General features: G+C 40.8%; 1 protein-coding gene across 1 annotated transcript in view; it reads left to right on the top strand.

Annotated features, from left to right (window-relative positions):
• The first annotated feature begins 269 nt into the window (after window positions 1–269).
• UNC13C (unc-13 homolog C) overlaps window positions 270–25,914 on the top strand; it is a 1,145,854-nt gene continuing 1,120,209 nt past the window's right edge. Inside the window, exons 1-3 of the mRNA XM_069765967.1 lie at window positions 270–861; window positions 3,658–3,684; window positions 4,905–8,087. Coding sequence (XP_069622068.1) covers window positions 5,081–8,087 — 3,007 coding nt within the window. The 5' untranslated portion in view covers window positions 270–861; window positions 3,658–3,684; window positions 4,905–5,080. The remainder of the gene's footprint in view (window positions 862–3,657; window positions 3,685–4,904; window positions 8,088–25,914) is intronic.

The following is a 25,914-nucleotide window of genomic DNA, read 5'->3' as shown; positions in this document are numbered from 1 at the left end:
ATAACTATCAGACGGGGACATTTTGATAATCATTTCATCAGTCATGCCTCAACAATCTCTGAAGCATCTATCAGCTTTTTTATTGAAGTATCCCGACACACTGAAAGGACTCTGCTGAAAGAAATGGCTGCACACTTGTCACTCGTGGTCACGTTATTGTGATAAATGAAAGGTTAGCTGAGACATGGTCCTAGCAACCAGATTTCCTCTACAAGCTAGGGGCGGTTCTTGAGCCTGCGATCGGTGGTGGGGCCAGTGATGCACCTGCTGGCTTCCCCAGTGCATCCTGTGTTGTTTGATGTGTGAGCAAGGACTTTCACTAAGCCTGTGTGTGTCTCTCTTTCGCTCTCGCTCTTTTTTTTTTTCTGGGAAGTGGAGGGGCTGCTTTCAACAGAGGTGGGCTGTGGCTATTGCAGTGAATGCTGCATTCAGAACCACAGGCAGAAGGAACAGCGATGTGTGAAGTTCCCAGCTCAGAAACCACTAGGATGTCTACTGCCATCAGTTCTTTCTCCCTTTTCGCAGAAGTGGGAATCTGACTCCTGTTTTGGTATCTCCGACACGCAGTATAAATAAAGCCTCGGTTATTGATAGATAGAAATAGCAGGAGGAGTTATAAAAATGCATTTGACGGTGGAGCCAGGAGAGCACGGCGGAATTTAGAGGAACAGATACCATTGCAGACTAGCAACATGCCTGACTGCACTTGAGTCAAACCACTGTGAAGCAGCTTCATGTTGTATTGTAACATGCTGTGGATGAATGGAAAATAGGAAGGTAGCAATGGAAAAAAAGGAAAAAAATGTGCTCTAGAACCAGTGGTATGTAATTTTCTTTCTTTTGAGAAGAGATTGGTGACAGGTATGTATCTCTTTTCCCAAATATTCTCCATTTGCTGAACTTGTATGTTTTACACATTTATGTTATTCAAGATATTTAATATTTCTAGCATGCACCTAGCAATTCCCAGCCAGGGGTCTACCAGCTATTGCTTGCACGGCCACTAATGTCGGGGGGAAAGTACTATCATAGTAATGTTTACGTAACATGTACTTCCACATTAGCATGCAAAGTTCATAGCGGAAAAAACTACAATTGTCTAAGTATGATGAGTCGATGGAGGGAGATTCTGTATAACTGATGAGACATTTCGGTCATGTATTTTAGAAATATGTAAGGGCTTCAAATCGGATTTTGTGTAAATGATTCCCTCCTGGTTACACTGGTCGCTTGGCGTACAATGCACAGTTATCTAGGTCATCATTCACACTAAGTAGCACACCTTAAGGACAGCACAGAATTTAAGAATCAAGCACTCATGGGAGAGCGTAGAACTGCGATGCTCTGCACACTATCTCTACTACACACACAGATCTGTTGCCTATGGCTGAGCATCATGTCAAGCAGGCATCGTTTGGTGGAGCTGCTGCTGCTCTACTAATGTGAAATACTTTTTTTTTTCTAGTTCACCAAAGGATTAGTATTAAATTGAGATTTACAGATGCTTATGCATTTCTGCTTCTTGATTAATCTTTCAAGATGAACACCCTGCAGTTTATCTGAAAATATCAGTGCCAGTATCCTGTAGATTATTCTCTTGAGCAATTGTCATTGAGATTAAATTGTGATTTGTGCCGAACACGATAAGAAAGCTGGAAACAATTAGCACTTTGAGGTGGAAGCGAGCTCCACTAGACCATGGCAAAGTCAATTTAAAGGGGAAAACATCTGAAAATCCATTTTGATTCCTGCATTATGGCATTTTAGTAAATTAATGTCAATTATTCACAAATTCTGACTTGTTTTGACCCTTCCCACTTGAATTTTTTATCTAATATTGTTACACTAAATTATTTGAAAAATTGTTCTAATAATCAGAATTGAGCATAACCGAGCCTGATATTTTTTGCAGACTCTAGCAAAGTAAAGGGTTACTGCTGTTTGGCTGGCAGCAAGCTGTTAACACTAATCATATGTTTGGTTGCACAAAAAAAATATCAAACACCTGAGTCCAGCATTAGGCATAGCCATTATTTAGAGTGGGACTCCTGGCTCATGGGAGGCTGATGCCACTGGTCTGCTTAAAAATTTATATGCTGCTTTGACTTCTTTTGATCTCAAAATCCAATCTTCCTATGCTCATCTGTATTCAGCTAGCCAAGAATGCAGATTGGATTTGCCTGATGTAATGTGACTTGCAGGCGTTAATGTGACTGTGCTGTCCCTTCGCCAACCCATCAGAAAGTGGGAATCCCAGCAATCTTCCTGATAATGAGAAGTGATTGATATACTGTGTACAGCGATTTTCTATAGTAGGGCCTACAGAAATCAAAAACAGTGGTGGTCTAGATGCTTCTGTATAACGTCTTCTTTACGGTTTTATGTAAATCCTAGAGCATTAATTGTAACGTTTTCTTACCAAAATGCTCCAATAAATAATGAAAGGTTCATTAAAGCCAATACAGCATAAAAACTGACAATTCATAGAATAGGACACCTTATGACTAAGCGTTAGTCACTATGAAGTAGTAGTTTGCACTCTAAAAGGTTAGAAAGTTCTACAGCCATTGAAGCTACTCACAGACTTGTCATGTTTGTTAAGTAGACCTGTCAAATATATAAAACATTGTAGCAATATACAATTGATCTAACTAGAAAATAAAATGCTATATAATTAAACAAGTTAAGTAACCATATTAATAGGTTTAAGAGCGTTCTTTACTCATCCATTGTCCTTTACCTATTGAATAAGATATTGAGATATAGACTACTTTGACAACCACGCTTCATGCTCAAATGCTCTGAGTTTTCAAACTTCCCACGCCACAGCAGGCAATAGTTTCAGAATAAAAACTACATAATTCAGTCATTTCATGTAGACATGAAAATCAGTTTGTATCCAAGGCTAAATTTACTTTGGTCTTAACTATTGAGAGACAAACCATTAATGTAAAGGCAAATGAAATGTAAAGAAATAGGACAAGTTCCATTCAATTCTACTGCAAGCAGCATGTTAAAAGTAGATATATTTCTAAACACATGAGTAGGGCCCAAATGCTTCATTTCAATGTGCGTTTATGTCACTTGTAGAGCTTTAAAAATGTGAATAAAGAAATGAAGGAATTCTGAATAACTATAATTGGGGGATGCCATGTTTGAGGTCAGTTAGGGCCATAATACTGTAGCTTGACCTAAGCACCACCCTCATTACGTGTGCTATGCTGATGACCCTACTATAGAAAATTATACAATACATTGATGATCCAAACACGCAACATTTCCAGAACTTTTTCTGTTTCTGTCTGAGATTTCTTTACTAGACTATTTAAATACAGGCACATAATAGTTTATTACTTTTGTTAAGCCTCTCATGGAACCCAGATCTACTTTTGTACTGATTGTGTTAAAAACAATACTATTCTATCTCCACTTATCACAAATCTTTCCCATTCCCTGTAGAATGTGGCCACATAGTGTTTAAAAAGACATGTGATCAATTAAAGTACAAGTGACATGGTTTCGAACACAGAAAGAAATAGTTTCATTAATGCATACAACTGTTTTGGTTCCAGTGTTATTCCAGACTAATGTATATTTGACACTTCTATATACCTTGGCATTGCTCAATAATGAATCTTTGTGTTGTCTGGCTTTCAGGTGGTCATATTGGTTAAGCTTTCACATGTACGTATGTCTTTTTAATATTTTGCCAATGTTCCAGTTGAAGAAATGTATTATTTAAATTACCAGCTATGTTGAACCATGATGTCTTGTGTGTGTGGTCCATGTGTAAATTCATTTGTAAACTGGTAATGCCCAAAAAGTGAAGTCTCATAGTTTCAGTTGGAAGCTCTTTAGTGCGTTGTTCAGTATATAGAAGTCTATTTACAAAGCTGTGATTTGGATCTTGAGCTGAGAGTCAAACTCAAGACAATGAGAAGATAGCAAAACGTCAGTTATATTTCTTAAGAAATTTTTTAGAAATTAACTTATTTTTTAGTAAAAGATGACCTGCTGTACATCTCATTATAGAGATTCATTGAGTAGCAGTGAGATGCTGTTTTTGTTAATGACAATCGTCTGAGTCATAAGGGATTATGGCTAATTGATTGAACTACTCATATGTTAAAACCTGCAGTGAATATGATTTTTACAAGTGAATTTAACAAATGCCATCAGTTTAAAAAAACATAAATAACTATTTAAAATTGCTATGAGTTACCTGAAAAATTATTTTATCTTTGTACCTTATTAACCAAGAGATTAATAAAAAAAAACGGTTGACCACTTAGGACTGTGGTGTACCTGGAAACTGAATCTATGTAATGCATATTTATTGTGACATTCGATTATAGCACAAAATCCAATCAGAAGTGTAATTGTTGAATGACCTTTGTAAATATACTTCCTGTTTTATGTAATGTTTTAGCTGTTTTGTATTTTTTATTCATTTGGATTACTTATAACCACTGTTGAATAGGTGAATTTGGTTGATTTTTACACTTCACTGTTTTTTTTGCTTGAACTATTATAAAGGAAGATGATGTAAGGTCTAATGTTGTGAAAAACTCAAATAAGAACCTATTTGCATGTTGTATTCCAAAGCCTACCTCTTGACACATGATTGGCTGAGAATTCAATAGAGAATGGATCCACTCTATTTCTTCTTAAGTCTTGGGACTTCTATTTGTATACCAGTTTCAACTGAATCATCATGAAAGATCATGTTACAAAATTATTTCTCATGAATGTAGACCTTACACCATCAACCGCTCTTTGCTTTACATGTCAGCTGTTAAGGTAATTGCGCTGCATGCTATGCTTACTATACTGTGTAGCTTTATTATCCACAACTGTGATTTGTACTGTATGAATCAGTGATCCTTAAACTGCCTTCATTGCAGATACTTCCGGACGTCATGAGAAGCAGACGGTGTCTGGTCCTTCCGTAGGACATACATTCTAACACAAGTACACGTGTTTGCTTCTGCTACAGCTTAATGTTGTGGACATACAAATCTTGCTCAGGAGCTACAGATACTTGTTTTTTTGCAAAGATAGTTAATATAAAGTTCCCCTGATGGTTTCTGCCTTATTGAAGAGCCTGATCTTCTCTTATATATATAAGCTTTGCAAAGGAATGTTTGCAAAGAAATTGGGGAATCCTACAAAAAAGAAAGAAAGTCCAAGCAAAAAGGAACAGGATATTTCTGAATTTGGCCTAATCAAAAATCCAAATATTTCAATTACGATCAAAAGTAAAGTAAAAAAAATTGCCAAGTGTTCTTCTTCTTGCAACCTATCAACTGAAGAAGATACTTCTAGGAAGGAGTTTTCACTTTCTCCAACATTCAGTTACAGAGTAGCTATTGCCAATGGGCTTCAAAATAATATTATTCTAGCTAGCAATAATAATGAGGATGCTTTTCACGAAATATCTTCTCTTGATAGTTCTTATTCAGAATCTTTAAGTGAAACAAGGGCTGGTAGTACAACCAAGGAATTCTCATCACAGACCATGCCTGTAAGGCGAAACAGAAAAAGCATGAACAGTCTAGCTCCTTCTGATGGAAGCTCAGATGGGGAACGTACATTACACAGCCTAAAAATGGGTGCTTTGCGCAAGCTTAGAAAATGGAAGAAGAGTCAGGAGTGTGTTTCCTCAGATTCAGAAGTAAGCACATGGAAAAAAACCTGGGGATTACGAAGCAAGTCTTTAGACAGAACAGTGCGTCAGCAGAAAACCAATGCAATTGAGCCTGGCTTTAGCTCCACTGGTTGCATAAGTCAAACACATGATGTCATGGAAATGATCTTTAAAGAACTTCAAGGTATAAGTCAAATTGAAACTGAATTGTCAGAATTAAGAGGTCATGTCAATTCTTTGAAGCAATCAATTGATGAAATTTCTAGCAGCGTTGAGGTTGTGCAAAGTGAAATTGAACAGTTACGTTCAGGGTTTGTACAGTCAAGAAGAGAAACCAGAGATATCCATGACTACATTAAGCAGATAGGTCATCACAGTAGTAAACTTAGTCTTAGGTTTTTAAATGTGCCTGAAGAAAAAAATGAACTATGTGAAAATGTTGTTTATAGAATTTTAATAGAAAAAATGGGATTTTCAGATGCACAAAACAATATGAAAATTGAAATTGCTCACAGACTAGGGCAACAAAGAGAGTGCCCAAATGCAAAACCCAGACCAATTCTTGTCTATTTTGCTACACAACAAGACAGAGATTTAGTTTTAAAAAAATGTTATAAACTGAAGGGAACTGGAATTGGGATTTCTACAGACATTATTTCCCATGAACTAAAAGTGAAAAAAGAAAAGCCACTTCCTTTGTCCCAGACATATGAGAGTATGGACATGAAATTTTCTGCTGTGGAGCAAAAGATTAATCATGATGAATGGGAATCTCATGAAGACAGCGATAAAGAGTTGGAACCAGACATAAACAGAAATAGTTATGCCATGGTTTCCAAGTCTGAAGCTCCGATAAAATCAAATGAGAGTAAAAGAAGTGGACATTCATCTCATAATAAAAAACCTCACAGAACATCTGAAGAGGTCCCTTATAAAAGTAAAGATGATTATGGAGACCTTAATTTCCAGTCGCCTGTATCTGATAGCTTGGAAAAAAACAAAATATATTACAGTGATTCAACTCCTTTGTGGCATTCACAAACTGATTTTTCTACACCAAAACTGAGTCGGTCAGAATCTGATTTTTCAAAGTTATGTCAGTCTTACTCTGAGGATTTTTCAGAAAACCAATACTTCATAAGAACAAATGGAAGTTCTTTGTTATCTTCCTCTGATCGAGAACTCTGGCAGAGAAGACCGGAAGATAATTCATCAAATTGGTATGCAAGCTCCCAAGAGCAAGCTTTTAGTAATGATGCAGAGCCTTACCATGAAGAGAATGAAATAGAGAACACCGAGACTGTTGACAGTGGTGTCAGCAATGGGATACTTTGTGCTTCAGGAGACCGCAGTCACTATAGTGACTCTCAACTTTCTTTGCATGGTGATTTGTCACCATGGAAAGAATGGCACCATTTAGAACAAGGTACAGATTCTGGACTTGATACATCGACACAACATGGTTTTGCCTATAATGTCAACTGCCCTACAGATCAACAAATGGAAATTTATGCAAACAATTATGAAAAGTGCCAAAGTACAGATCTTCCATATAACACAGAAAACTACAATTACACGTTAGAGGGCAATTCTCCTTCTTGTCCTGAAATCTCCAGTGTGTCACAAAATCAATGGACTAGTGAATATGAAGCTTACTTGGAGGCAAATGCCAATGAAATTTATCAGAGCCAGGGAAGAATGCCATTGATGTACCGCAGTCAGAGTGAGCTGCAAAGTGATGACTCAGAGGATGCGCCTCCAAAATCATGGCATAGCCGACTGAGCATTGATCTTTCAGATAAAACCTTCAGCTTTCCAAAGTTTGGCTCTACTCTTCAGCGTGCTAAATCAGCTCTAGAAGGTGTATGGAGTAAAAGCACACAGAGCTTAAGTGGCTATGATGAAAGTGGCTCTTCATTTATGGGCAGATTCCGCACTTTATCACAATCTACAGCTAATGAATCCAGCACTACTCTAGATTCTGATGTGTACACAGAACCATACTATTACAAAGCAGATGATGACATTGATTATGGTGAATCTATAGCTGGTAACGACAATGGAGGCGATTATGTGGAGGTGATGGAACAAGTTCTTGCCAAACTTGAAAACAGAACAAATACAAATGAAAATCTTGAGCAAATGCAAGAATATCAAGAATATGATGACAATGCCTATGACCCAGAATTTTCTGGTTTACAAATGGATGAATACAACATTCCATATGATGACTTGGCTCCTGAGGATATAATAGAACCTGAATGTGCAATCGTGTACGATATAACAGAGGATTCTAAAAACGATGTCGAGAACAAAAACATACCTGAGAAATCATTTGAGGTTCCAAAGAAAAAACGGATTCGTCCAAGTTTTAAGGAGGCTGCCATGAAGGCTTACAAGAAAGAAATGGCCGAACTTGAAGAAAGAATCCTTTCAGGAGGTACTTACATTTTTTTTTAAAACGTCCCCTATGTTTTGTAAAGTTTGTTAGTGGTTTTCAACTTTTACAAAGATAGCCTTAGATAAATTAAGGATAAGATAGCTCTATAATTAATCACTAAAAAGAGGTAGCGCTATGTCAGTCACAAGCTTATAATAAAGTAATTATTACACTACACAATGACTTTGTGACAGTATTCATAATATTAGTCTTTAAGGCATTTTTTATGAGTGCTACACAAACAAATATATTCATCATTAAAAGCCCTCCTAGATTTTAGTTATACATAAGTGCAGATCATATTTTTACATGTGCAGTATATATTTTTATAACTTTGGCCTACGCATCATTAAAATGAATACTAAATGTTAATTTAGCTATCAATGCCATTTAAAGGAAAATTCCCATCTCCAAGATCATGTCCCAATAAGTAGTAGGTGTAATTTTAATAATATTAGCAAATACCTCCAAATTAGCTAGTTGCTAGTGGTCATAGCAATGGATACCTAAGGTCCTGCAATGCCTGCACATGATGAAAGAGACATAGCAAATCAGAAAAACTATACTAAATGTGTAATTGGAGGTATTTGCTAATATTATTATTATTATTACACTTACTACATATTAGGATAGGATCTTAGAGATGGGAATACCTCTTATGTGGTTTGATGACCAAAAGAATAAAAAGGTCATTTAATCAATAATGTGTATGTTGTATATATTCTTATTTTGTTTAATTGCTGCTAATCTTACATCTTAACCTTTGTTTTGCATGGCTAAATGATGGTCTGCTTTAATATAAAATGTTTTTGTCAAATATGATTGTCTAGAGCCACAATCTTATTTCGGAACTTCTAACAATTGTCAACTTGACAGACGCTTTGCACATATTTAAGAAGCTGGTGTGTAAATTAATGGACTTTGGATGTAACAAAAAAATACAAGACAGTACATACCAAGCAAGCAGTCCGTTCCATCTTTAGTCTTTTAAATGTATATCCAGAGTAATACAAACTTATCAAGATTCTTAGCTGTATTTTTGCATTGGATCTAGCTATAGGGGGTGCAAGGTAGCAATCAAATCTGGGCCTTAGTGAAGGCCTCCCTACTCCTTAGGGAAACAATATTTAACCAATATTAAAAATATTCCAGTTTACTGTTACAAGTTTTGTATTGGGCCAAAGTTATGCATTGGTCAGTATATCTTCGTTCTGTGTTCATTGTGTTTTAATTACATATCTAACACACTTCATTAGGCACTACTCTTGTGCAGAAATCTGCTAAAAGTGTAATGTCGGTGGATCCTTGCAGAAGGAAGATATTCATGTTGGTAAGGGTGCTCCAGAGAGGAGCTGGGGTTACAACCCTTCTTGTCAATAGTAGATATTGGGATTTCACAGTTGAAATAGTACAATAGGAATATATGAATCTATCTTTTCTCAAATTCTTTTTCATGTGAAACTTTTAGGTTAATGACACAATAAGTAGTGTTTGTACTTTTATAAAAAAATACTGTAATATTGATTTTTTTCAAAATGCAGAGTTACTGTATTGCCCCTTATGTAATGATGTTCCAATTAAATAAGCAGAAGATTATTTATCCCCTATTCATCAAGGTGCTTTAAGCTAGAAAACTGTCATAAAAAATGCTTTGATATGTGTACTTGAACAATGTGTACTTGTACAAAAATTTTGTGACTTTTGGAGTTTTCACCCCTGTTTCGGAAACTTTGTCAAATTCATCAATAGTATCGCGTTTCTTGAAATGCCAGAAATGTTACTCCAGTCACTGACTGCACTAACATTTCTGACTAGGAGCAATGAGGTGCATGTCAGTGATAATTGCTCTTAACCCCTTCATGACCCATCCTATTTTGACCTTAAAGACCTTGCCATTTTTTGCAATTCTGACCAGTGTCCCTTTATGAGGTAATAACTCAGGAACGCTTCAATGTATCCTAGCGGTTCTGAGATTGTTTTTTCGTGACATATTGGGCTTTGTGTTAGTGGTAAATTTAGGTCAGTAAATTCTGTGTTTATTTGTGGTAAAAACGGAAATTTGGCGAAAATTTTGAAAATTTCGCAATTTTCACATTTTGAATTTTTATTCTGTTAAACCAGAGAGTTATGTGACACAAAATAGTTAATAAATAACATTTCCCACACGTCTACTTTACATCAGCACAATTTTGGAAACAAAATTTTTTTTTGCTGGGAAGTTATAAGGGTTAAAATTTGACCAGCGATTTCTCATTTTTACAACGAAATTTACAAAACCATTTTTTTTAGGGACCACCTCACATTTGAAGTCAGTTTGAGGGGTCTATATGGCTGAAAATACCCAAAAGTGACACCATTCTAAAAACTGCACCCCTCAAGGTGCACAAAACCACATTTAAGAAGTTTATTAACCCTTCAAGTGCTTCACAGCAGCAGAAGCAACATGGAAGGAAAAAATGAACATTTAACTTTAGTCACAAAAATGATTTTTCAGCAACAATTTTTTTATTTTCCCAATGGTAAAAGGAGAAACTGAACAACGAAAGTTGTTGTCCAATTTGTCCTGAGTACGCTGATACCTCATATGTGGGGGTAAACCACTGTTTGGGCGCACGGCAGGGCTTGGAAGGGAAGGAGCGCCATTTGACTTTTTGAATGAAAAATTGGCTGCACTCTTTAGCGGACACCATGTCACGTTTGGAGAGCACCCGTGTGCCTAAACATTGGAGCTCCCCCACAAGTGACCCCATTTTGGAAACTAGACCCCCCAAGGAACTTATCTAGATGCATAGTGAGCCCTTTAAACCCCCAGGTGCTTCACAAATTGATCCGTAAAAATGAAAAAGTACTTTTTTTTCACAATTTTCGCCTCAATTTTTTCATTTTCACATGGGCAATAGGATAAAATGGATCCTAAAATTTGTTGAGCAATTTCTCCTGAGTACGCCGATACCTCATATGTGGGGGTAAACCACTGTGTGGGCACACGGCAGGGCTCGGAAGGGAAGGCGCGCCTTTTGACTTTTTGAATGGAAAATTAGCTCCAATTGTTAGCGGACACCATGTCGCGTTTGGAGAGCCCCTGTGTGCCTATGCATTGGAGCTCCCCCACAAGTGACCCCATTTTGGAAACTAGACCCCCCAAGGAATTTATCTAGATGCATACTGAGCACTTTAAACCCCCAGGTGCTTCACATAAGTTTATAATGCAGAGCCATGAAAATAAAAAATAATTTTTCTTTTCTCAAAAATGATTTTTTAGCCTGGAATTTCCTATTTTGCCAATGGTAATAGGAGAAATTGGACCACAAATATTGTTGTCCAGTTTGTCCTGAGTACGCAGATACCCCATATGTTGGGGTAAACCACTGTTTGGGCGCACGGCAGGGCTCAGAAGGGAAGGCACGCCATTTGGCTTTTTAAATAGAAAATTAGCTCCAATCATTAGCGGACACCGTATCGCGTTTGAAGAGCCCCTGTGTGCGTAAACATTGGAGATCCCCCACAAATGACCCCATTTTGGAAACTAGACCCCCAAAGGAACTAATCTAGATGTGTGGTGAGCACTTTGAACCCTCAAGTGCTTCACAGAAGTTTATAACACAGAGCCATGAAAATAAAAAATAAAATTTCTTTTCTCAAAAATGATTTTTTAGCCCGCAATTTTTTATTTTCCCAAGGGTAACAGGAGAAATTTGACCCCAAATGTTGTTGTCCAGTTTCTCCTGAGTACGCTGATACCCCATATGTGGGGGTAAACCACTGTTTAGGCACATGCTGGGGCTCGGAAGTGAAGTAGTGACGTTTTGAAATGCAGACTTTGATGGAATGCTCTCCGGGCGTCACATTGCGTTTGCAGAGCCCCTGATGTGGCTAAACAGTAGAAGCCCCCCACAAGTGACCCCATTTTGGAAACTAGACCCCAAAATGAACTGATCTAGATGTGAGGTGAGCACTTTGAACCCCCAAGTGCTTCACAGAAGTTTATAACGCAGAGCTGTGAAAATAATAAATGTTTTCTTTCCTCAAAAATAATTTTTTAGCCCAGAATTTTTTATTTTCCCAAGGGTTACAGGAGAAATTGGACCACAAAAGTTGTTGTCCAGTTTCTCCTGAGTAAGCTGATACCCCATGTGTGGGGGTAAACCACTGTTTGGGCACACGTCGGGGCTCAGAAGGGAAGTAGTGACTTTTGAAATGCAGACTTTGATGGAATGGTCTGCGGGCGTCACGTTGCGTTCGCAGAGCCCCTGGTGTGCCTAAACAGTAGAAACCCCCCACAAGTGACCCCATTTTGGAAACTAGACCCCGAAAGGAACTTATCTAGATATGTGGTGAGCACTTTCAACCCCCAAGTGCTTTACAGAAGATTATAACGCAGAGCCGTGAAAATAATAAATACGTTTTCTTTCCTCAAAAATAATTTTTTAGCCCAGAATTTTTTATTTTCCCAAGGGTTACAGGAGAAATTGGACCCCAAAGGTTGTTGTCCAGTTTCTCCTGAGTACGCTGATACCCCATGTGTGGGGGTAAACCACTGTTAGGGCACACGTCGGGGCTCAGAAGGGAAGTAGTGACTTTTGAAATGCAGACTTTGATGGAATGGTCTGCGGACGTCACATTGCGTTTGCAGAGCCCCTGGTGTGCCTAAACAGTAGAAACCCCCACAAGTGACCACATTTTGGAAACTAGACCCCCCAAGGAACTTATCTAGATATGTGGTGAGCACTTTGAACCCCCAAGTGCTTCACAGACGTTTACAACGCAGAGCCGTGAAAATAAAAAATCATTTTTGTTTCCTCAAAAATGATGTTTTAGCAAGCAATTTTTTTATTTTTTCAAGGGTAACAGGAGAAATTGGACCCCAATAATTGTTGCGCAGTTTGTCCTGAGTATGCTGGTACCCCATATGTGGGGGTAAACCACTGTTTGGGCACACGTCGGGGCTCGGAAGTGAGGGAGCACCATTTGACTTTTTGAATACAAGATTGGCTGGAATCAATGGTGGAGCCATGTTGCGTTTGGAGACCCCCTGATGTGCCTAAACAGTGGAAACCCCTCAATTCTAACTCCAACACACCCCTAAACCTTATCCCAACTGTAGCCGTAACCCTAATCACAACCCAAACCCCAACACACCCCTAACCACTAACCCTAACACACCCCTAACCCTAACCACAACCCTAATTCCAACCCAACCCTAACCCTAAGGCTATGTGCCCACGTTGCGGATTCGTATGAGATTTTTCAGCACCATTTTTGAAAAATCCGCGGGTAAAAGGCACTGCGTTTTACCTGCGGATTGCCAGTGTTTTTTGTACGGATTTCACCTGTGGATTCCTATTGAGGAACAGGTGTAATTCGCTGCGGAATCCGCACAAAGAATTGACATGCTGCGGAAAATACAACGCAGCGTTTCCATATGTTTACATGGTACTGTAAACCTGATGGAACACTGCTGCGGATCCGCAGCCAAATCCGCACCGTGTGCACATAGCCTAATTCTAAAGGTATGTGCACACGCTGCGGAAAACGCTGCGGATCCGCAGCAGTTTCCCATGAGTTTACAGTTCAATGTAAACCTATGGGAAACAAAAATCGCTGTGCACATGCTGCGGAAAAACTGCACGTAAACGCAGCATGTCACTTCTTTCTGCGGATTCCGCAGCGGTTTTACAACTGCTCCAATAGAAAATCGCAGTTGTAAAACCGCAGTTTAGCCCTGCGGATTTATCAAATCCTCTGCGGAAAAATCCGCAGAGGACCAGAATACGTGTGCACATCCCGAACCCTACCCCTAACCCTACCCCTACCCCTAACCCTACCCCTAACCCTAACCCTACCCCTAACCCTAGTTCTTACCCCAACATTAGTGAAAAAATTTTTTTTATTGTCCCTACCTATGGGGGTGACAAAGGGGGGGGGGGGGTCATTTACTATTTTTTTTATTTTGATCACTGAGATAGGTTATATCTCAGTGATCAAAACTCACTTTGGAACGAATCTGCCGGCCGGCAGATTCGGCGGGCGCACTGCACATGCGCCCGCCATTTTGGAAGATGGCGGCGCCCGGGAAAGAAGACGGACGGACCCCGGGAGGCTCGGTAAGTATAAGGGGGGGGAAGATCAGGGCACGGGGGGGCGTCGGAGCACGGGGGATGGATCGGAGCATGGGAGGGGTGGATCGGAACACGGGGGGGTGGATTGGAGCACGGGGTGGGGGATCGCTGTGTGGGGGGTGGATCGGAGCACGGGGGGGATCGCAGTGCGGGGGGTGGATCGGAGTGCGGGGGGGTTTGATTGGAGCATGGGGGGTGTGATTGGAGCATGGGGGGAGCGGACAGGAGGACGGGGGAGCGGAGCACAGGACGGAGGGGAGCGGACCACAGATCTGGGGGCTGGGGGGGCGATCGGTGGGGTGGGGTGGGTGCACATAAGTGTTTCCAGCCATGGCCGATGATAGTGCAGCATCGGCCATGGCTGGATTGTAATATTTCACCAGTTTTTTAGGTGAAATATTACAAATCGCTCTGATTCGCAGTTTCACTTTCAACAGCCAATCAGAGCGATCGTAGCCACGGGGGGGGGGGGGGTGAAGCCACCCCCCCTGGGCTAAACTACCACTCCCCCTGTCCCTGCAGATCAGGTGAAATGGGAGTTAACCCTTTCAGCCGATCTGCAGAGACGCAATCTTTCTGTGACACAGCATATGCGTCACAGGTCGGATTGGCACCGACTTTCATGACGCATACGCTGTGTCACAGGTCAGGAAGGGGTTAATATCCAATAAATTTGACAAACCTTAAGGTACCTTCACACTAAACGATATCGCTAGCAATCCGTGACGTTGCAGCGTCCTTGCTAGCGATATCGTTTAGTTTGACACGCAGCAGCGATCAGAATCCTGCTGTGATGTCGTTGGTCGGGGCTAGAGGGCCAAACCTTTCTTTCGTCGCTGGCTCTCCCGCTGACATCGCTGAATCGGCGTGTGTGACACCGATTCAGCGATGTCTTCGCTGGTAACCAGGGTAAACATCGGGTTACTAAGCGCAGGGCCGCACTTAGTAACCCGATGTCTACCCTGGTTACCATCCTAAAAGTAATAAAAACAAACGCTACATACTTACCTTCCGCTGTCTGTCCCCGGCGCTCTGCTTCTCTGGTCTGGCTGTGAGCACAGCGGCCGGAAAGCAGAGCGGTGACGTCACCGCTCTGCTTTCCGGCTGCCCGGCGCTCACAGCCAGAGCAGAGAAGCAAAGCGCCGGGGACAGACAGCGGTAGGTAAGAATGTAGCGTTTGTTTTTTTTTACTTTTAGGATGGTAACCAGGGTAAACATCGGGTTACTAAGCGCGGTCCTGCGCTTAGTAACCCGATGTTTACCCTGGTTACCGGCATCGTTGGTCGCTGGAGAGCGGTCTGTGTGACAGCTCTCCAGCGACCAAACAGCGACGCTGCAGCGATCCGGATCATTGTCTGGATCGCTGCAGCGTCGTTTAGTGTGAAGGTACCTTTATTCTTGCATGCCCCTCATTAAGTCTGACATATACAACACCAGTCTTAATGATTAGGAGCTAATGATTTTTAAAGTTTATACAGGCAATTTATTTAGGTTTTTACACCAGAATACTGGCGTAAAATTTCTCAATAAATCACAATATTTTTGCGCAACTTTGAAGTCATCATGCCACTTCACCCCCACCCCCTGTCTCGTCTGTGCATCATTTAACTGTATTGGCGCATTGCATGTGCTAATATAGTTTAGAATGGCAACTGCTCTTTGTGGGCCACTCTGAATGAGGGTCCCGGGGTGACTGCACCCTCTGTTCTCCTGGTATCTACACTACTGATTAGGAATATTGTACTCTAGTGAGCCCATCCATTAAGACTGCGTAATTCAAGCTTTAATGAATAAATTCGTTGGCATTTGAAAATAGCCATTGTCTATTAATTATACCAGATGCATTGATGTTCTAACAGTCCTAGGATTCACAAACAAAATGTCATCATATAGGAACTAGGTGGGGAAAAAACTAGAATAACACAGAGTGTAATTGGGGAATGCTGAGGAATTGTTAATACAATATAGAGTAGAAATAGAATAGAAAATAGTGTTAGATTACAGCACTAAATAGATAGGGATTTAGAATGACATTTAGTTTGACCACCCTTTTAAGGAAGATGGGAAGAAGTTATGACAGAGTAGTAGTTATCTTTTAGGCTGTGTGCACACGTAGCAGATTTTTCGCCTTTTTTTCGTGGCTTTTCGCTATAAAAACGCTATAAAACTGCGAAAAAAACTCTCATATTAAGCATCTTATTTAATAGAATGCAATCCGCATTTTTTGTGCACATGCTGCAATTTTTTCCTGAGTGGATTCGCATTCCAGAAAAAAACGCAGCATGTTCATTAAATTTGCGAAATCGCGGGGATTCCGCACACCTAAGAATGCATTGATCTGCTTACTTTCCGCATGGGGCTATGCCCACCATGCGGGAAGTAAGCAGATCATGTGCGGTTGGTACCCAGGGTGGAGGAGAGGAGACTCCTCCACGGACTGGGCACCATATAATTGGTAAAAAAAAAGAATTAAAATAAAAAAATCGTGATATACTCACCTTTGATGGCCCCCGGAGTCTTCCTGCCCCTCAGCGCTGCATGCGGCCACTACCGTTCCTGTAGATGGTGTGTGAAGGACCTGTGATGACGTCGCGGTCACATGACCGCAACGTCATCACAGGTCCTGCACACAGACCATCTATAGGAACGGAAGCCGCTGAGGAGATCGGCTGTTTGCTGTAGGTGAGTATAACCATTTTTTTTAATTATTTTTTAACATTCCATCTTTTACTATTGATGCGGCATAGGCTGCATCAATAGTAAAAAGTTGGTCACACTTGTCAAACACTGTTTGACAAGTGTGACCAACCTGTCAATCAGTTTTCCAAGCGATGCTACAGATCGATTGGAAAACGCTAGCATTCTGCAAGCTAATTATGCTTGCAAAATGCTAGTTTTCTGCGGGAATATGCATGCCAATTCCGCATGCGATATACCCGCGGCAGGAGGCGCAGAATTACCGCGGAAATTTCCGCGGCAATTCTGCAACGTGTGCACTTAGCCTCCAGGTTAGCTTCCCACAATCATATTTTCAGTTCGAGTCATGTCCATTAAGAAATGGAGAGCAAATGGACCAATGTTATTTAATGGTGCAGTGCAGATGAGTGTTTTCTTTTCACTGAATGATTCTGCGTGTGAAAAAATTGCAGTGTGCACTGGCTTCCGTGTCAGATGAGACTCGCCTATTCAAGTCTATGGGTGTGAAAAAAAAGCCATACTGAGCCATTGCAGAGCATCCTATTTTGTCTGAGTGTTCTGGATAAAATTCTATTTTTATAACTCGTGTGAACTTAGGCCAAGTGTTCTAAAATTCTGATTGAAATCTTAAGCGGCAGAAAACATGACTCGCTTAGTCTTCATCATCACATTAAGTTTTGAGGACATTTATTTGTGTCCAGATATACACATAGTTTGGATCTGCCCTTACTGTCAGTAACTATTTGCATACAGAACTTGGGGCGGAGGTCACACATGGTGCTTGGCGAACAAGTAGCACGTGTCCACTGCAAGCGCTTTCCTAAGGCCACGTTCACAAGTTCAGTATTTGTTCCACTCCTGATTTTGGCTTACAAATACTGAGGTAAAATACTGACCTATCAGAGGAAAAGTGTAATAGAAACACGTCACCACTTCTGCATTTATCACCCACTCCTGGTTTTGGCTTATAAATACTGAGGTAAAATAACTAAATACTGAACGTGTGAACGTGGCCTAAATGTCGCACCGACTATCAGCTGCATCATTATAGATAAATTACTAATGGATTGCCTATTTTTAATGGCAGCTCAGTTTTAAAGAAACCACATTGCTATTAAAAAAAGCAAGCAATTAGCAATTAATGTTTAATAATGCAGCGGAAAGCCGCTGCAATATTCAGGAAGCCACCTCTCAGCAGACACATCTTGGATAGGTGCTACATGCACTGATGTGTGACATCAGCCTAAATGCTTGCCCTGATTGTTTCCAAGTGGCACAGATGTATGACTCCTTAAAGTGACTGTAGGCAGCAAAATAAGTAGGTCTGATGCATGAATATGTAGACAGGTCTGATGTCAGGCCAAAAAAACCCCACTTGTGTATCGTTTGACTGGGCCTAACAAAAATACATTGGACATATGGTGGCAAAATCTGCTTTATTCATAGGGGAATGTTCTCCCTGCCTCCTGCTGACCCTGTCAACAGTGATTGACAAGCTGCCGTGCATCTGCTTCTATAAACTTTATCACTTTATAGCTCCTATTTGCCACACATGAGACTACTTTTTTTGGATGCTTAGTCTAATAGAAAGGCAGACATGCTCACATCTTATGTCACCTCTATACAGAGCAGCATACTATGATGACAAATCCGCTTTAAGTGTATCGGAGCTTGTTGCATGTGTCCATGTCAGTTGGACATAATTATGGCAGATTTCTAGCCTGAATATGTGAAGAAGAAAGCATGAATTTACAGATAGCAAGCAGAGATCCTTAAATTGTGGAGGGAACATAACGCACTTTAAACTGTTTTTCTTCATTGTACAGTGAACCATTACATGAACTTTACATACACACTGCAAGCCTCCGGTATGCTGCAAAAAATGTTGAATTTCATCATTGTTTTAAAAAATGTAAGAGGGTTCTTCACTTTGAAAAATCACTTTGTTAAGTTTCTTCTTTGACTATAAGCTAAATATGAGGTGACCCCTTGCTGGGACCCCTAGTGATTAGCTGTGATCAGTTGAGAAGTCTGGCAGTAAGCCGCCACCACAGAGAAACTAAGCATTGCACAGTGCTTATTCAGAGTATCAGGCCTTCTTACAATATCTAAGATATGACAGGCCAAGAGATATTCTTTGTAACCACTGTCCACTCTGGCCAACAGATGAAGATCCTGAACAGATGACCCTTTACGCAGTGAATTCAGAATCCCCTACTATGGTATAAGGAAATTGATTTTCTAAACTTGCCAGCCCTTTAAGTGATTGGGTATCTTTAGTTTTCGTAGACATAATTGGCTCTTTCAAACAAAGGTATTTGCTGAACGTAACACTCAGTTTGCACTAAAGGTACCGTCACATTAAGCGATGCTGCAGCGATATAGACAACGATGCCGATCGCTGCAGCGTCACTGTTTAGTCGTTGTGTGGTCGCTGGAGAGCTGTCACACAGACAGCTCTCCAGCGACCAACGATGCCGAAGTTCCCGGGTAACCAGGGTAAATATCAGGTTACTAAGCGCAGGGCCGCGCTTAGTAACCCGATGTTTACCCTGGTTACCATTGTAAATATAAAAAAAAACAAACAGTACATACTAACATTCCGGTGTCTGTCACGTCCCCCATCGTCAGCTTCCCTGCACTGTGTAAGCGCCGGCCGTAAAGCAGAACGGTGATGTCACCGGAATGTAAGTATGTAGTGGGGTTTTTTTACATTTACAATGGTAACCAGGGTAAATATCGGGTTACCGTATTTAGCAACTGGATAAAATTTAACCTTTATTAGGTATATACTAAAATGCCTATATGGCACATAAATATGAACCACAAAACAACAGATATATATACAAATGGGAACCTAATGTGAAAAGTGCCCTGTTACCTACACAGAAAGGGGAAGGACAAGACAAGACTAACAAAAAAATACCAGACACTGAACAGCACCGACCAAAATGTAATCACTGCCAATCTACTTATGTTACCTTATGATCCCAGGAACATATGTCTCTTTGGGATCACCAAATGTGGGCCGACGATGAGCAAGGTGTGGATATTAGACAACGGATGTGACCTTGCGTTAGGTAAACTCCTAACAACCGTGTCTCTACAATCCCAAAATATTGCCCTTGCTTGTTTGACTATAATAGGACAGAACAGTATCTATACTAAGTGTCCTAAAAAATCCAAAAATACTTCATGTGTGAATACACAAATAAACGCTCCACATTTAGATTGGTGTCAGTGCAGTATAGCAGCCTATACAAGAAACACATTTGAGATACCACAGAAAATTAAATTCACTACCCATCTATCAAACTGGGATACATATATCTCATTTCACAATATACATGAGTGTTCCCTATGGGTAGATATGTGGCACTTTACAGGGTTAAATGATGGTGGAACATACACTCAGAAACGCTGCATTGTATGAGACCCAAAATCAATAGACAAGACCCATATATGTGGGTGGATCTCACCGCATTTTCAATGCTGCCGTCACAAGCCGTTTCCCTCTCACCGTCCACCTCATGCCTGACCCTGGTGTGACGCCGCATGCAGCAATACTTTTTACACCAGGGTCAGGCATGAGGTGGACGGTGAGAGGGAAACGGCTTGTGACGGCAGCATTGAAAATGCGGTGAGATCCACCCACATATATGGGTCTTGTCTATTGATTTTGGGTCTCATACAATGCAGCGTTTCTGAGTGTATGTTCCACCATCATTTAACCCTGTAAAGTGCCACATATCTACCCATAGGGAACACTCATGTATATTGTGAAATGAGATACCGTATACGTATCCCAGTTTGATAGATGGGTAGTGAATTTAATTTTCTGTGGTATCTCAAATGTGTTTCTTGTATAGGCTGCTATACTGCACTGACACCAATCTAAATGTGGAGCGTTTATTTGTGTATTCACACATGAAGTATTTTTGGATTTTTTAGGACACTTAGTATAGATACTGTTCTGTCCTATTATAGTCAAACAAGCAAGGGCAATATTTTGGGATTGTAGAGACACGGTTGTTAGGAGTTTACCTAACGCAAGGTCACATCCGTTGTCTAATACCCACACCTTGCTCATCGTCGGCCCACATTTGGTGATCCCAAAGAGACATATGTTCCTGGGATCATAAGGTAACATAAGTAGATTGGCAGTGATTACATTTTGGTCGGTGCTGTTCAGTGTCTGGTATTTTTTTGTTAGTCTTGTCTTGTCCTTCCCCTTTCTGTGTAGGTAACAGGGCACTTTTCACATTAGGTTCCCATTTGTATATATATCTGTTTTTTTGTGGTTCATATTTATGTGCCATATAGGCATTTTAGTATATACCTAATAAAGGTTAAATTTTATCCAGTTGCTAAATACGGTAATAATTCTCATTTGGATAAGTACACCACGCTTATTATATAAATATTGGGTTACTAAGCGCGGCCCTGCGCTTAGTAACCCGATGTTAACCCTGGTTACAAGTGAACACATCGCTGGATCGGCGTCACACACGCCGAATCCGCAATGTCAGCGGGCGATCCAGCGACGAAATAAAGTTCCAGACTTTCAGCTCCGACCAGCGATGTCACAGCAGGATCCTGATCGCTGCTGCGTGTCAAACACAACGATATCGCTATCCAGGACGCTGCAACGTCACGGATCGCTATCGTTATCGTTCCAAAGTTGCTCAGTGTGAAGGTACCTTAAGGCCTCCTTTAGACATCCATTTTCATTAACATGTTCTATCTTTGTTTTTCACTTATAAAACACACACCAATTGTTGTATGTGTAGCTGTTCACATATCAGTGTTTTTTGTGGACCGCGTGTCTGCAAACATATCATGGAGAATGTCAGTTTTTCATCAGTCACTGATCAAAATAGCCCCAAAAAGTCTTTGTTCCATGAAAATTACTAACAGCACATTAATGTCTGTTGTGAGCAGGCATAAGAGAAAATTACTGAAGGTAAAAACAGACACTGAACAAATACTGATAAAAATCTGATCCAAAACAATAATATAAATTGGTCAATATTTTCACATGCAAAAAAATGGATGCTTGAATAAAGCCTAATACAAGGGGTTTCCAATCAGTAGGCTGCCTGTATAGGATCAGCATATTGAAAGCTTTGGTCTAAAATAGGCAACATGGGTAAAACAAATGTATTTTGTTCCTCTTCCGCAGTTATGAATCTATTTATATCATAACTTACCACATTGCTTTCCCTGCTGGAAACTTGATAGCTTTATGCTGCAATATTATCATGCAGTGTTTGACAATAGTACAAAGGCATTACTAATGAATCACTTTGGAACCAAAAAGCCCTCAAGATGTAAAATGTCAGTATTCGAATAGAATAGTTGCTAAGAAATGATTTCAAGTCATATTTTGTAAAATATCATTTATATTGCTTTATGGAGCTAGATAAAAATATGACCAGCTTTAGTCTCATTTGTTGTTTTAGAACGATTAAAAATATTTACCCTAAACTGAGACTGACTATATACCTATAGGTGTCATTAGACCATCTTTCTATGCCTGTAGAATAGCTGATTTGCTTAATTATTCTTATAGATGCCCTGCCTGTAAAATATTCTCTGCTAGCTGGATCACATCCAAAATGTAAAACTGATCACATGTTGATCAATGAGTACTTAGAGCAGCAGAAAAAGTTTAATTAACCCCTCTGTGACCTTAGACGTACTATCCCGTCGAGGTGCCCTGGGCTTATCTGACCCTGGACGGGATAGTACGTCATAGCCGATCGGCCGCGCTCACGGGGGGAGCGCGGCCGATCGCGGCCGGGTGTCAGCTGCTTATCGCAGCTGACATCCGGCACTATGTGCCAGGAGCGGTCACGGACCGCCCCCGGCACATTAACCCCTGGCACACCGCGATCAAAGATGATCGCGATGTGCCGGCGGTGCAGGGAAGCACCGCGCAGGGAGGGGGCTCCCTGCGGGCTTCCCTGAGACCCCCGGAGCAACGCGATGTGATCGCGTTGCTGCGAGGGTCTCACCTCCCTCCCTGCTCCCTCCAGCCCCGGATCCAAGATGGCCGCGGATCCGGGTCCTGCAGGGAGGGAGGTGGCTTCACAGAGCCTGCTCAGAGCAGGCACTGTGAAGCCTGCAGCGCTGCATATCAGATCAGTGATCTGACAGAGTGCTGTGCAAACTGTCAGATCACTGATCTGTGATGTCCACCCTGGGACAAAGTAAAAAAGTAAAAAAAAAAATTTCCAAATGTGTAAAAAAAATTAAAAAAAATATTCCAAAATAATGAAAAAAAAAAAAATATTATTCCCATAAATACATTTCTTCATCTAAATAAAAAAAACCCAATAAAAGTACACATATTTAGTATCGCCGCGTCCGTAACGACCCGACCTATAAAACTGTCCCACTAGTTAACCCCTTCAGTAAACACCGTAAGAAAAAAAAAAAAAAAAGAGGCAAAAAACAACGCTTTATTATCATACCGCCGAACAAAAAGTGGAATAACACGCGATCAAAAGGACAGATATAAATATCCATGGTACCGCTGAAAGCGTCATATTGTCCCGCAAAAAAAGAGCCGCCATACAGCATCATCAGCAAAAAAATAAAAAAGTTATAGTCCTGAGAATAAAGCGATGCAAAAATAATTATTTTTTCTGTAAAATAGTTTTTATCGTATAAAAGCGCCAAACCATAAAAAAATGATATAAATGAGGTATCGCTGTAATCGTACTGACCCGAAGAATAAAACTGATTTATCAATTTTACCAAACGCGGAACGGTATAAACGCCTCCCCCAATAGAAATTCATGAATAGCTGGCTTTTGGTCATTCTTCCTCACAAAAATCGGAATAAAAAGTGATCAAAAAATGTCACGTGCCCAAAAATGTTTTCAATAAAAACGTCAACTCGTCCCGCAAAAAACAAGACCTCACATGACTCTGTGGACCAAAATATGGAAAAATTATAGCTCTCAAAATGTGGTATTGCAAAAAATATTTTTTGCAATAAAAAGGGTCTTTCAGTGTGTGACGGCTGCCAATCATAATAATCCGCTAAAAAACTCGCTATAAAAGTAAATCAAACCCCCCTTCATCACCCCCTTAGTTAGGGAAAAATAAAAACAAATGTATTTATTTCCATTTTCCCATTAGGGCTAGGGCTAGGGCTAGGGCTAGGGTTAGGGCTAGGGTTAGGGTTAGGGCTAGGGTTAGGGCTAGGGTTAGGGCTAGGGCTAGGGTTAGGGTTAGGGTTGGGGCTACAGTTAGGGTTGGGGCTAAAGTTAGGGTTAGGGTTTAGATTACATTTACAGTTGGGAATAGGGTTGGGATTAGGGTTAGAGGTGTGGTTAGGGTTACCGTTGGAATTAGGGTTAGGGGTGTGTTTAGATTAGGGTTTCAGTTATAATTGGGGGGTTTCCACTGTTTCGGCACATCAGGGGCTCTCCAAACACGACATGGCGTCCGATCTCAATTCCAGCCAATTCTGCGTTGAAAAAGTAAAACAGTGCTCCTTCCCTTCCGAGCTCTCCTGTGTGCCCAAACAGGGGTTTACCCCAACATATGGGGTATCAGCGTACTCAGGACAAATTGTACAACAACTTTTGTGGACCAATTTCTCCTGTTACCCTTGGGAAAATACAAAACTGGGGGCTAAAAAATAATTTTTGTGGGAAAACAAAAAGATTTTTTATTTTCACGGCTCTGCGTTATAAACTGTAGTGAAACACTTGGGGGTTCAAAGTTCTCACAACACATCTAGATAAGTTCATTGAGGGGTCTAGTTTCCAATATGGGGTCACTTGTGGGGGGTTTCTACTGTTTAGGTACATTAGGGGCTCTGCAAACGCAATGTGACGCCTGCAGACCAATCCATCTAAGTCTGCATTCCAAATGATGCTCCTTCCCTTCCGAGCCCTCCCATGCGCCCAAACGGTGGTTCCCCCCCACATATCGGGTATCAGCGTACTCAGGACAAATTGGACAACAACATTTAGGGTCCAATTTCTCCTGCTAACGTTGGAAAAATACAAAACTGGGGGCTAAAATATAATTTTTGTGGAAAAAAAGTATTTTTTATTTGCATGGCTCTGCGTTATAAACTGTAGTGAAATACTTGGGGGTTCAAAGCTCTCACAACACATCAAGATGAGTTCCTTAGGGGGTCTACTTTCCAAAATGGTGTCACTTGTGGGGGGTTTCTACTGTTTAGGTACATTAGGGGCTCTGCAAACGCAATGTGACGCCTGCAGACCATTCCATCTAAGTCTGCATTCCAAATGGCGCTCCTTCCCTTCCGAGCCCTCCCATGCGCCCAAACGGTGGTTCCCCCCCACATATGGGGTATCAGCGTACTCAGGACAAATTGGACAACAACTTTTGGGGTCCAATTTCTCCTGTTACCCTAGGGAAAATACAAAACTGGGGGCTAAAAAATAATTTTTGTGGGAAAAAAATTTTGTTTTATTTTTATGGCTCTGCATTATAAACTTCTGTGAAGCCCTTGGTGGGTCAAAGTGCTCACCACACATCCAGATAAGTTCCTTAGGGGGTCTACTTTCCAAAATGGTGTCACTTGTGGGGGGTTTCAATGTTTAGGCACATCAGTGGCTCTCCAAACGCAACATGGCGTCCCATCTCAATTCCTGTCAATTTTGCATTGAAAAGTCAAACGGCGCTCCTTCCCTTCCGAGCTCTCCCATGCGCCCAAACAGTGGTTTACTGCCACATATGGGGTATCAGCGTACTCAGGACAAATTGGACAACAACTTTTGAGGTCCAATTTCTTCTCTTACCCTTGGAAAAATAAAAAATTGGGGGCAAAAATATAATTTTTGTGAAAAAATATGATTTTTTATTTTTACGGTTCTGCATTATAAACTTCTGTGAAGCACTTGGTGGGTCAAAGTGCTCACCACACATCCAGATAAGTTCCTTAGGGGGTCTACTTTCCAAAATGGTGTCACTTGTGGGGGGTTTCAATGTTTAGGCACATCAGTGGCTCTCCAAACGCAACA

This window comes from Ranitomeya imitator, chromosome 4 (genome assembly GCF_032444005.1).
Source record: "Ranitomeya imitator isolate aRanImi1 chromosome 4, aRanImi1.pri, whole genome shotgun sequence".
NCBI lineage: Eukaryota > Metazoa > Chordata > Amphibia > Anura > Dendrobatidae > Ranitomeya > Ranitomeya imitator.
The sequence above is the reverse complement of the archived record's forward strand: the minus strand, read 5'-3'. Positions and strand labels throughout refer to the sequence as shown.